The sequence below is a fragment of the Dendropsophus ebraccatus genome, chromosome 10 (assembly GCF_027789765.1).
Source record: "Dendropsophus ebraccatus isolate aDenEbr1 chromosome 10, aDenEbr1.pat, whole genome shotgun sequence".
NCBI lineage: Eukaryota > Metazoa > Chordata > Amphibia > Anura > Hylidae > Dendropsophus > Dendropsophus ebraccatus.
This window is the reverse complement of record NC_091463.1, coordinates 15,545,547-15,558,289: the sequence shown is the minus strand read 5'-3', so window position 1 is coordinate 15,558,289 and position 12,743 is coordinate 15,545,547. Positions and strand designations below refer to the sequence as shown.

General features: G+C 46.3%; 1 protein-coding gene across 1 annotated transcript; it reads left to right on the top strand.

The window, feature by feature from the left end:
• Positions 1–838: 838 nt before the first annotated feature.
• On the top strand, positions 839–11,458 carry CACFD1 (calcium channel flower domain containing 1). Its single transcript, XM_069985996.1, has 6 exons — positions 839–974; positions 1,779–2,025; positions 8,058–8,130; positions 9,622–9,747; positions 9,912–10,019; positions 11,246–11,458. Exons 2-6 carry the CDS (start codon positions 1,902–1,904, stop codon positions 11,325–11,327), a joined length of 513 nt encoding a protein of 170 aa, XP_069842097.1. The 5' UTR covers positions 839–974; positions 1,779–1,901; the 3' UTR covers positions 11,328–11,458.
• Positions 11,459–12,743: the final 1,285 nt, after the last annotated feature.

Below are 12,743 nucleotides of genomic sequence, written 5' to 3'. Positions count from 1 at the left end.
TGCAGTCTTCCAGTACTTATCAGCTGCTGGATGTCCTGCAGGAAGTGGTGTATTTTTTCCAGTCTGACACAGTACACAGATATGTCGTAGTCATCTGAATTGCGGATGTTTGGCGTCAAAGTAACTTTAGAGAATAGTTTTTTAGGTGTAGAAATTGCTGCATTAAATTTGCAGTGTCTGACTGTACCCTATTGTGGTTCTTCAGCTGTTGCGAAACTACAACTCCCAGCATGCCCTGGCAGTCGAAGGCAGGTTGGAGAACACAGCTCTGTTTATTAATGCGGTGCCATATTTTGGCGTAACGTTTTGGTCAGAGACACAAGCCATGAGGCGGCGTACGGGAACGTTTCTGGCGACAAAACGGGGCGCCATTAGCTATGTCATGTGACATTATAAATGACACTCAGTATTACAGTCTCACCAATATAGTATATATATATATATATATATATATATATATATATATATATATATAAAACTATATACTGTATACAATAATATATAAAAGTAAGACTGGAAAGTTTGCAGTGAATTTCTATTTTTTCACGTTTACCACTAAAAAAGATAGAGATATATTTTCACTAGAAAAGATAGCTATTGAATATAATAGGTCAGTATCTAATCTCACTGTGCAGGGCTATGAACACTGAAGCCATCACTTATGTAGAAAAAAATGGCCCCTAGCAGCCAATCAAATTCCAGCTTACACGCAGGTTACAAAATGAAACGAGACAATGTTATTGGTTGCTAAGGGTGATCGCTCCGGGAACTATCAATATAATAATGAGCTGAGGGATTGGCCCGGAGAAGGAGTTCCCCGCGTGACGTCACCGCCTCACTCCCCGCCCCATCTCTCAGCTGTAGGTTCCCTCCCGGCATGCTTTGCGGCCGTTAGTGACGTGTTCTATTGTCATCGCTATACCGGCTGCAGGAGGCTGCGGGCAGAGGAGCGGTACCGGGCGCCGGGGCTGGAGGTGCGTTTCCTCTATATACAGCTTATGTTATACAGGGATAGAGGTCTGTGCGTGTATACACGTCACCACTGTCCTGTATGGCGGTATATACAGCTTTATAGTCCCCCAGAGCTCGGAGCGCTGTATCCTGCCTTTCAGGAGCCTGGGAAAGCTGGGAGACCGTCCTTCTATGGTAGAAACAAGATAAATCCATTGTGTACAAGCTATTGTCTTTGTTATCAGCCACTCCTATGCTTAGAACACTTCCATCTGCTTAGAACAATGTTCTCCAACCAGTGGGACTACAACTCCCAGCGGAATACATTGACAATCGGCTCTCCAGGCATGCTGGGAGTTGTAGTTCCACAGCTGCAGATTGGGGTATTCTGTCTTACAGCTGCAAAAGCTACAACTCCTATCATGCACCAGGAGGCTCTGGATGAGCAATATTGTTGTTATTTTCAGACTATAAGACCTGGACGTTTGGCTGTCAGGGCATGCTGGGAGATGTAGTTCTGCAGCAGCAGCAGCCTGTGTCTCTTAGCATGTAACAGGAGGCTCTGGATGAGCAATATTGTTGTTATTTTCAGACTATAAGACCTGGACGTTTGGCTGTCAGGGCATGCTGGGAGATGTAGTTCTGCAGCAGCCTGTGTCTCTTAGCATGCACCAGGAGGCTCTGGATGAGCAGTATAATTGTAATACATAGCCCTGTGTAGGGATGCTTAGTCTATGGGGGCGGGGGTCCTGGAATAGATGCTGGGTGACTAGCTGCACAATAGCGATGTATCAGTGGGTGGTGATGTGAGTCTCTGTTCTCCGCAGGACGTCGCACCGTTGTATTTGGAGCATGTAGATTCCAGCTGGTGGCAGAAGACGCACCGATCCCTCACAGGAGCTGCCCTTCCCCATCCAGCACCGCAGACTCGGACCTGAGCCGCCTCCACAATGAGCGGCGTAGAGACAGAGGCACCAGCGCAGGAGAGCGCCCCCGCCACTGCCGCCCAGGACGATGGCATGACATGGTGGTACCGACTATTGTGTCGGCTAGCGGGGGTCCTCGGGGGCATCTGTAAGTATTCAGCGTCCATGTTACTGTGGGAAAGAATCTATAGCCGCTACAGAGCTACACCTATCATATCCTCCATCCAGCTGTTGCACAACTACAACTCCCAGCATGTCCCCACAGCCAGATGCTGGAGAGCTACGGACATGTCGGTTCTTAGGGCGGATGGCGGAATCCCTCTGAGCATAGAATGGAGTCTATGGGACGGGCAGAGACAGGCGGGGGCGAGCAGCGGATTCCATAGTGTGCACATACCCTTGCCTTGCCAGAATCCACATTGGGGTGAGAAGGAGCAATGGCAGCTTCCATTTTGGATGATACCAGAGAGCAATAGCACACTTACTTCTGTTCTATGGTGCCAGCCAAAACAACACTGGCTAAAATAATGCTGATTTATGGCGTATTCTAAGAATGTGAGAATAAACAGGTCCGTACACAATAGCCAAAAGATTATAACTTACTTAAAGGGGTTATCCAGTTAGGTAAAGTACGTGTTGAATATTTCCCCTTCAGGAGACTAACAATTCCTTCCATACTTCTTATTATCCATTTAGTCTCCTTCCCCCAGTTCTGAACTACTGCTTCTTTCTGCTGAAGACATAAAAAAACTGCGTGTTAGCTGTTCTCTCTGTTTCCTCCTTCTCCCTCCCTTCCGAGCCGGGTCATTTATACAGCTCCCTGGCCGGCTGTCTCTGCACTCTGTAATGCTGGTAGGGTTAACCAGTGAGGTCACCAGCAGCTCGACCTCAGATTAACGCTCCCGCATTTATAAAGTGGAGATACAGCAGGCACAGGGAGGAGGAGGGGGGGGGAGAAGGAGATCACACACGGTTTTTTGTGTCTTCAACAGAAAGCAGCAGCTCAGAACTGGGGGAAGGAGACAGAAAAGGTAATAACATGTATGGAAGAAATTGTTACTCTCCAGGAGGGGGTGTGTGTGATTTAACATGTATTTTACCTGCCTCTGATTACTTACTTCCTTGCTTCGCCCTCCCATTCCCTGGGTATATCCCCGGCTATGTGGGATTGTAATTAGATCATATAAGTAATAGTCAGATGGAAAGGGGCTTTATGTAATAATGGGAGTGATGGGTGATGGGTGGGATTATACAGTCAGTGAGGGCTATATACTGCTAATACCCTGACTGTGTAATCCCGCCCATCGCTGACTATTAATAAGTTCACACGCATCTGACTATTCCCTGACCTGTCAACTATAAACTCGCATATCTCAGGGACGGGAGGGTGTACCCAGAAACTGTATGACGGCGTGTGATCGGGGAATCCTAAGGGCTCTATTACAGGGGGTGATCATCGTGCAAATTATCGTTCTATCTTTGACTTGACTTTGACCCGAACAGTTCGGCAAGTCTGCTCAGCACTAAGGGTGGTATTACACGGAAAGATTATCGTTCGAAAAATCGTTAAATCGTTCGGATTTGAACGATAATCGCTTAGTGTAATAGCAGACAACGATTAAACGACCAACAAAATCGTTGGTTGTTTGATAGAATTTGGACCTATTTTTATCGCTGATCGTTTGCAAATCGTTCGCAGTAGCGGCGAATGCAGTGGCGACGACAGGATTCACGCAATCATAAGTAACCATCATCGTTCCGTGTATTTGGGTGAACGATTTCAGGTCGTTCGCCATAGCGGTCGTTTGAGTTCGTTTATCGTTGATCGACGCAAAATCTTTGCGTAATAGTACGGTAAGTGTGTAGGTGTACATGAGAGGGCCGGGGGGCAGTAACGATAGAACACGGGCCGGACTTACCTGGGCTTCAGCCTGGAGTCTTCAGAAACATTTGTATAAAGAGAAAAACACTATTCCATAGATCGGAGATGGGGAACCTTCAGCCCTCCAGCTCCAAAACTAAAATACCCATCATGCCTGGACACCCTGAGCTTTAGATTTGGCTCTCCAGGCATGATGGGAATTGTAGTTTTGTAATGGCTGGAGGGCCACAGGTTCCCCATCCCTGCCATAGACCATGGGAGTTGCATGTTGTTGGACTTTTCTGAATATTACATAGAAAAGGTCCTGGTGGGCTGTAAATGACTATGTCACCCAGAGCTGCTGTAGTCCTAGATGTGTCATGTGATGCTGTGTACATATGGAGTGTGGATGTCACCATATACCCTGCCTACATGGCTCACATTCCCTCCTGTCATCAGATGCTCTCCCTACTACACCAGACAACAGGTGGTGACCCTGTTACACCAAGTCTGCTACCTGCGGCATGCTGGGAGTAGTAGTCTCACCACACTCAGAGAGCCCTACTGATCCCTATCCTGTGGATAAGGAGTAATAATATCAGGTGGGATACGCCTCTAAGAGGAACAACAGCGAAAATCTTTTTCTTTCAAATAAAATGGTTTCAGAAAGTTATTTAGATTTATCATTTACTTCGGTTTTAAAATCTCCAGTTTCCAGTACTTATCAGCTGCTGTATGTCATGCTAATCTATGTCATCTATGATAAAAGGGGTACTTCAGCAAAAAAATCCACTGCTGCTGTATGTCCTGCAGGAAGTGGTGTATTCTCTCCAGTCTGACCCAGTGCTCTCTGCTGCCACCTCTGTCCATGTCAGGAACTGCCCAGAGCAGTAGCAAATCCCCATAGAAAATCTTTCCTGTCTTAACAGTTCCTGACATGGACAGAGGTGGCAGCAGAGAGCACTGTGTCAGACTGGAGAGAATACACTACTTCCTGCAGGGCATGCTGCAGCTGATAAGTACTGGACGACTGGAGATTTTTAAATAGAAGTAAATTACAAATCTCTATAACTTTTTTAAATCAGTTGATTTAAAAGAAAACTATATTTGCTGGAGTTCCCCTTTAATGTCTTCCTTCCCCTATTACACACTTGACTGATCAGTTGCACTATGTCCTGATGTCCCTTCTATTGCAGGCAGTGTATAGTAGGTGAGCTGCAGGCGGCGGCCGCTCTTACTGGGTCATCCAGTTTATCTGATGATTGTGAAATTGTCGCCCGTCCATCTGTTGGGAGGGATTAGTGAAGGTCAGGTAGTATAAGTGTCAGTGGCTGCAGCGGCCGCAGCCTCCTGCCCTGACCCCCTGCGTGCTTAGTCACCACAGGCCCCGCACTCTTATATTTCTTATTCTATTCCATTATATTGGAGACTCTTCACCCATAAGTGTGTTAAAGGGTCGTCTGCTTTAGACAGTCCCGTTTTGTTAGAAAAGTTCCCTGACTATAAGTTGGGACCTTGTTGAATCCTCCAGAGTGAGAGACCCTCTGTGTAAATGGGGAGTTAGTTACAGCATAACAGCCCCTTTAAGCACAGTTTGCACAGAATGGTGGCCCAGCCTTAGGATAATGATTAATATATGATTATGGGAGGGGGGGGGTCTAAGGGTGGTATTACACGGGCCGATGGGGGCCCGATAATAACTGTAAACAACCGCCGATCTACTAGATCGGTGCTCGTTTACTCGGCCTATTACACGGCCCGATAATCGTTTAACAAGGGCTGCATGGACATCGTTAGCGATGTCCTTGCAGCCCTTGCTTAAACTGCATAATTACCTATCCATGGTCCAGGGCTCCTCTTGCGGTCCGCTTCTCCCTGGGTCCCGCGCACTGCAGCTTCAGAGCGGCCTGTCTTAGCTGACAGGCCGCTCAGCCAATCACTGGTCGCAGAGGTCCCGGCCAGTGATTGGCTGAGCGGCCTGTCAGTAAGACAGGCCGCTGTGAAGCTGTGCCGCGTGGGACCCGGGGGGAAGCAGAGCGCAGGAGCCCTGGATGGGTAATGTATGCACTTTACATATCTTCAACTGTCGGCCGCGCATCGCTGTTGCGCGGTTGGCGCCCAACAATTATAGGTCCAAAGCTAAATCAACGATCAGACGATGACGCTGATCAATGTGTTTATTACACGGAACGATAATCGGCCGGATAGGGCCGATTATCGTTCCGTGTCATAGTGCCCTAACTTCTGGCACGATTGCTGATCAGCCTATTAAAGAGGCTGTGGAGCTTAAAGGGGAACTATGACTCTTTAAAATTCTTTATTTATTGCTGCCTTTATATATAACATATATACTCTATCTATCTATCTATCTATCTATCTATCTATCTATCTATCTATCTATCTATATGTAGAAATCCCCACAGCACTCCGGATTGGCAAAAAACAAACGTGGTTTATTGCATAGTGTAACAGCACACAATAGTCAAAAGCGACGTTTTGACGACCTCCGAAAAAGCGACGTTTCGACGACCTCCGACGTTTCGACGTCTGAAAAAGACGACGGAGGTCGTCGAAACGTCGCTTTTGACTATTGTGTGCTGTTACACTATGCAATAAACCATGTTTGTTTTTTGCCAATCCGGAGTGCTGTGGGGATTTCTACATATATTCAAGTTGAAGCCGTGGTCTCGGCCACCCGCTGGCACCCACTTCGGGATATCTGGTAGTGCTGCTCCAATATACAAGTTTTTTATCTATCTATCTATCTATCTATCTATCAGCTGGAGTACCCCTTTAAGCTTATTAGACACAGCACCATACATCCTTAAGTGGCTGTACCTGGTACTGCGGCTCAGTTCCTACCTATTTTTTGGGACTGAGCTGCGGTACAAAGCACAGCCAGCTTATCCCTAGCACTCAGTGGATGGAGACCCCCTTAAGCAATGATGGATTAACATAAAGAAAAACCCCTTTGTTTTTAAGCCTCCCTTTAACCCTTGTGTGGCTGTAGTAATTTCTGCCCTCCCTGTGTGGGGTCTTCCCACGCTCTGTGCCCGTCACCCAGTGCAGCTGATGTTACACTTGGGCTTTGTTCCCGGCTGGGTGCTGTCAGCTGAGCTGGGTGGGTGTATCGTATGTAGAGGGGGCTATGCACTATTAATGAGCCGGCTGCTCACAATGACAGTGCTGGAGGGACGGCCGCAGCTATTGGCCTCTTTGTCTTCTGCCGCCATTCAGCCTGGCATTACAGGAAGAAAATGGCTTCTGGGCTATTATACCCACAGCGGCTTTACATAATGGCTGCACACAGGGTTGGCGCTCAGCGCCTCGTGGATTATACACAAAGGGACACAAAGGACTTTGGAGGACACCCCCCCCCCCCCCCCTAAAATAAAAAGCGGGTATACAACATCATCATAGTGACCCATGGGCTGAGGCGCTGCAGAGGATGGAGGTCATCACAGAACCATAACCTGCTCTTATACCTGGGGACTCACTTTCTCCGCTTGCTGTCAGTCAGTAAAAACATTCTTGCACAGGATTAGGACTTGTTAGGCCGAGTTCATACTGTGCAGTTTTTTATTAATTGCAGCTTTTATCACCACATAGCTGCTTTCTTCCATTAAGCGGCGCCACCCCCCTGTCCTCAGGCAGTGTGTGGTATTGCAACATGGCTCAATTGCATAGGCTGCATTACCACACACAAACTGAGGAAAAGGGGGGTGCTGTTTCTATGGAAAATATAGCAGCTTTGTTCTTCTAATCCTGGAGAACGCTTTTAATGGTTAAGCACAGTTAATTTATTAACAAATTAATTAAAAAAGTGATAAAAGTCCATCCCAGAACTTCAGAAATACTATAGTGTATGAAGCAAGCCTAACAATGCAAGTGCTGTTCTCTGTGCCAAATCAGACACATTTGATTCACTGACAGCAAGCAGAGATCTGGAGGATGACGCACACTTGCAGCTGTTGGGTATTAGAAAAGCGCAGAACTCTTTACAGGTTTTTTTTTTTCATGATGTCATATATCCAGGGGGGGCCTCCAGCTATTATGAAACTTCAGTTCCCATCCTGCTTTAGTTTTGATTGTCCAGGCATGATGGGAGTTGTATTTTTGCAGCAGCTGGAGGGCTGCGAGTTTGACACCTGTGCATTAGGCCATACACTGACTCAGGAGCGGCCACTACAGGGGACATGTGGTAGTGCATCCCGAATGAATTTTCCTCTATGGACAAAGCTAGATTACAAAGAGTTCCTATCACTAATGATATTATACAGAAAAAGTGACCCTGTGTCTTGTCTTCTCTTATTTTGCAGCCTGTGCCATCGCCGGCCTGTTTAACTGCATCACCATCAACCCAATGAACATTGCGGCCGGAGTCTTCATGATGTGAGTACAGGTCCTAGACGTCACCGATGAGCCACTTATATGGGCCTATTACACGGCCCGATAATCGTTTAACAAGGGCTGCAAGGACATTGTTACCGATGTCCTTGCAGCCCTTGCTTAAACTATATACTTTAGCTATCCATGCTGCAGGGCTGCTCCTGCGGTCCGCTTCTACCTGGTCCCGCACGCTCTAGTTTAGAGCGGCCCGTGATTGGCTGTCAGCTGACAGGCCGCTCTGAAGCTAGAGCGAGCGAGCCCTGGGGAGAAGCGGACAGCAGAAGAAGCCCTGGATAGGTAAAGTATATCGTCAGTCGCCAGACGTGCACCCCTATTACACGTAGCTAGGCGCTGTCAGCGCCCAACAAATATAGGTTCTGACCTATATCAATGATCAGCCGATGATCGTTGTCATCGACTGATCGTTTAATTTATTACACGGAGCGATAATCGGCCGAATCGGGCCTATTATCGGTCCGTGTAATAGTACCCTTAGAATCTAATATCAATTGTCTTCTATGGTATTATAGGCCAGAGCTTCATTTACAGTTCTGCCGGTTATTATCGGAAACAGTCAGCAAGCTTGTCACACGACAAAGTCATTTTACCCCAGATTATTTGTGTCATTGACTTGGCAAAGAATTGTGAAAGATTTCAGCTATGAAGCCTGCAGAATTAGGAATGCAGCTCTGGAGTATAGTAAAAGCTGTATCTTTGGATCAGTAATGTTGGTTACACAGCTGTTTCATCTTGCTGTGGGGTAATATTGAGTTGTGGGTATAGATAATAATGTGCTGTTACCCAGCGATCGTCCTGTTATACGGCATTCCTGTGTACGGTATATCACCGGGGCAGCTGGCGGCACATGATAACATTTGTAATGGTTATATTATAGTGTTCCAGTCATGTGCTGTACGTTATACTGATCTCATTTCCCTGTTACTTCCTTGTCCTGACACAGGGTGGTGCTGCTGGTCTCCTAATCTAAATATACTGTGTGTATGTATGTATACGTATATACACGATGGGGGAGATTTATCAAACATGGTGTAAAGTGAAACTGGCTCAGTTGCCCCTAGCAACCAATCAGATTCCACCTTTCATTTTCCAAAGAGTCTGTGAGGAATGAAAGGTGGAATCTGATTGGTTGCTAGGGGCGACTGAGCCAGTTTTACTTTACACCATGTTTGATAAATCTCCCCCATAGTGTCTCTGTAGATGAGCGATATGCTCACTATCCCTCATCCATTAACCCTTATCCCTAATTCCCATTATGGAATCTCAGTGTATTCCTATGGGATGCAGCTTCAGTGAGTTCTTATACACCTGGGAACAGTGTCGGCTGCATCTCATAGGACACACTAGAGACACTGCAGACAGAAGAGACAGACAGTATGGGTCAGGGAAGGTGTATAACTCTCACTTGCCCTTCTAGGCAGAGCGGGTGCTGAGTCCATGATCTTTAATGTTTCTATGGTTGTCTCTTCCCTACAGGGTGAATGCGCTGGTCCTGTTCCTATGCGAGGCGCCATTCTGTTGCCAGTTCATCGAGTTCGCAAACACTGTCGCTGCAAAAGCTGATAAGTTAAAACCCTGGCAGAAGGCTTTCTTCTATTGCGGGTACGGTACTGGGACGTATGATACTGGCTGCTGTTCTCTGTTATCACCCAAATACTGAACAGAATATTGGCGTTAAGAAAACGCCAGTCACTTATAGGAATCAATCTACCATCATCAGTAGTTTTGTGTTGACAGTACATTTGCATTGTGTTTCTTTTCCACAGGATGGCGCTGTTTCCCATATTCCTCAGCTTCACTATAACCACCCTCTTTGGTAATGCTATCGCCTTTGCATCTGGAGTGCTGTATGGATTAGCCGCCTTGGGGAAGAAGTAAGTTGTCACAAGGCTCCTCAGTGGGAAAGCAGGGTAATCCAAAGGCCCCGTACACAAAAAAGCGGCTGCTGTTATTGGTGGGATCAGCTGACCATCTAGTAATATGTATGGCGGCCTCAGGACTTTCCTGGTAGGTAGTTTCAGGGGAGAGAATAGTCGGATGTATTGGATCTAGATGGTTGTTTTGGGGGATAGTGAGCTGACACCAGAGATGTCTGGCAGCGGCTTACCTCTTCTGCTCCCATGTATGAAGAAGTTGGGTGAGATGGCTGTGACATATATATATATATATATATATATATATATATATATATATATATATATATATATATGTTAGTGTGTGTATATATATTTTATGGGCACCTTCAGATTGAAAATTGCCCTGAAAGTACTTATCATCTGCTGTATGTCCTGCAGGAAGTGGTGCATTCTTTTCAGTCTGACATCGTGCTCTCTGCTGACACCTCTGTCCATGTCAGGAACTGTCCAGAGCAGGAGAGGTTTTCTATAGGGATTTGCTACTGCTCTGGACAGTGGAGAACACACCACTTCCTGTAGGACATACAGCAGCTGGTAAGTACTGGAAGACTTGAAATCTTTAAATAGAAGTAAATTGTAAGTTGATTTGAAAGAAAAAACTGCAATTACTGCAATGAAATGATGGACTCACATTGCATTTTCATTGTGCTTCTGCATGTGTGAACACAGCCCATAAAGTTTAGTAATGATTTATAGTGGCATCACGTGTTCACACATGCAGTAACACAATGATGATGCAACGTGACTCCATTATTTTGTTGCAGTAATTAAAGGGGTTATCCAGCGCTACAAAAACATGGCCACTTTCCCACTACTGTTGTCTCCAGTTTGGGTGGGGTTTTAAAACTCTGTTCCATTGAAGTAAATGGAGCTTAATTGCAAACCGCACCTGAACTGGAGACAACAGTAGGGGGAAAAGTGGCCATGTTTTTGTAGCGCTGGATAACCCCTTCAATTATTATTCATCTTCTGTGCCTCTCCGTCCACATACTCTACAGCGGCCACTAGAGGGACAGTGCAGAATTACACCTCATCAGATGTATGGCTGCCCATGTAATTAGTGGCTAGGCCAAGTCCCCCCTCCACTATGGGGTCCATATACTTTTTTGCCATTCAGAATTTTGGGTGAACAGGACTTTCAGTGTTGAAGTCAGCTTTGCTTCACTCTTCTCTCCACATTACAGGGGGGACGCCGTCGCTTATGCAAAACTCCAGCAGCAGCAGAAGCAGCAGCAGCCGGATGAGGAGAAGCAGGCGGGGACATAAGAGGCTCATGTACCATCCCCTCAGAACTTTCTACGTCTTTCCGGTTGTAACTTTTTTTTTCTTTTTTAAATTGCCGTGTGGTTTACAGACTATAAATGTGTGGAGCTCCCAGCAGCGCAGCGGAGGTCGGATACATCGGAGTCCTTTCTTTCTGCGTCGGGTGGAGCTCTGCGCTTCTTCCGGAGAGGTTTGACATGGGGGATGTCTGTTCTTTATTTCCTACTTTTTGGGTCATGAATCAGAAACACTTTAATCCGCTGTGTAATCTCGGTTTCCTCAGATTATACCCGGATGATGAATTTTTAGCACAATTTGCTCTGCAATAATTTTAGGTGCAAAAAATGGAGAGAAGCTACAAAGAGTCTATGGCACTAACTGGAAGGTCTTCTCCCCTTTCCTCCATTCACTGCTTAGGTCAATGAGAACTACCTGGAGTAGGTACATAGTGCCCATCGGTACCAGTGATGTTACAGGCACCATGTCTAGTGGCCCATAAAGCGGCCATAGGAGCCTAGATGCATCCTTAGTACACCCCCACCGCTATGCCACTAAGTGCATTGAAATCTATGTACTATATAGGATATACTAGGTAGATGTGACCAGTCAGTGGTAGCTACAGTCACATAGTTACTCTGCGGACCGCTTCATGCACAACCGGAGGCTCCGTAATCCTGTCTATGGGCTGAATGGATTTTATCTTATACGGGAAAAATTCACATCACGGAGGAACGGGGAACGCTCAGCATGGGGATGTGGACTGGAATGGATTTGAAAGGAATAATCACCTTCAGCCCCCCAAACAGTGACATTTTTCCCCCCTTTAAGGAGTACCAGCATTTTAACCTTGGACTCTAGTTGAATGTAATAGATATAACAAGGCTTCTGTAGTCAGTGATTTACTGTTTACATATGGTTCAGATGTTAGGTTATATAAAAAGCACACGATCCTGTTCTACACGTAGGTGGTCAAGTTTCCGGTAGCATCCCCCCCATGGATATGGCCATAGCTGCTCTCTTCCTGAAACAGCGCTGGGGATTGCCGGTCCAGCCATGAGGAGGGGTGTGCGATACACCTGTTTTATGCTGCATTAATAAAAAGTTACGTTTTAGCCTTAATATAGACCAGAGGTAGGGAACCTTAGTTCTCCAGCTGTTGCATAACTACAACTCCCATCATGCTTGGACAGCCAACGCTTTAGCTGTATACCAGGCATGATAGGAGTTGTAGTTTTGCAACAGCTGGAGAACTAAGGTTCCCTACTCCTGACATAGATGCCGGCCATCTCTTCTTGGATTGCCTCTGTCTAGTTGCAGTACTCGATTCTGCCCCTAGAGCGGCGCTGTTTCTGGAACTGAGCAGATTTTTTTTTCTAATCTTATTCAACTCTGGGCTAAATCTATGCACTGTGTGATATC

Coding starts and splice junctions, on each gene's coding strand:
- CACFD1 (XM_069985996.1), top strand. CDS start 1,902: ATGAGCGGCGTAGAGACAGAGGCACCAGCGCAGGAGAGCGCCCCCGCC. Junction 9,748..9,911: donor AAGGCTTTCTTCTATTGCGG/GTACGGTACTGG, acceptor TCTTTTCCACAG/GATGGCGCTGTTTCCCATAT. Junction 10,020..11,245: donor TTAGCCGCCTTGGGGAAGAA/GTAAGTTGTCAC, acceptor TCCACATTACAG/GGGGGACGCCGTCGCTTATG.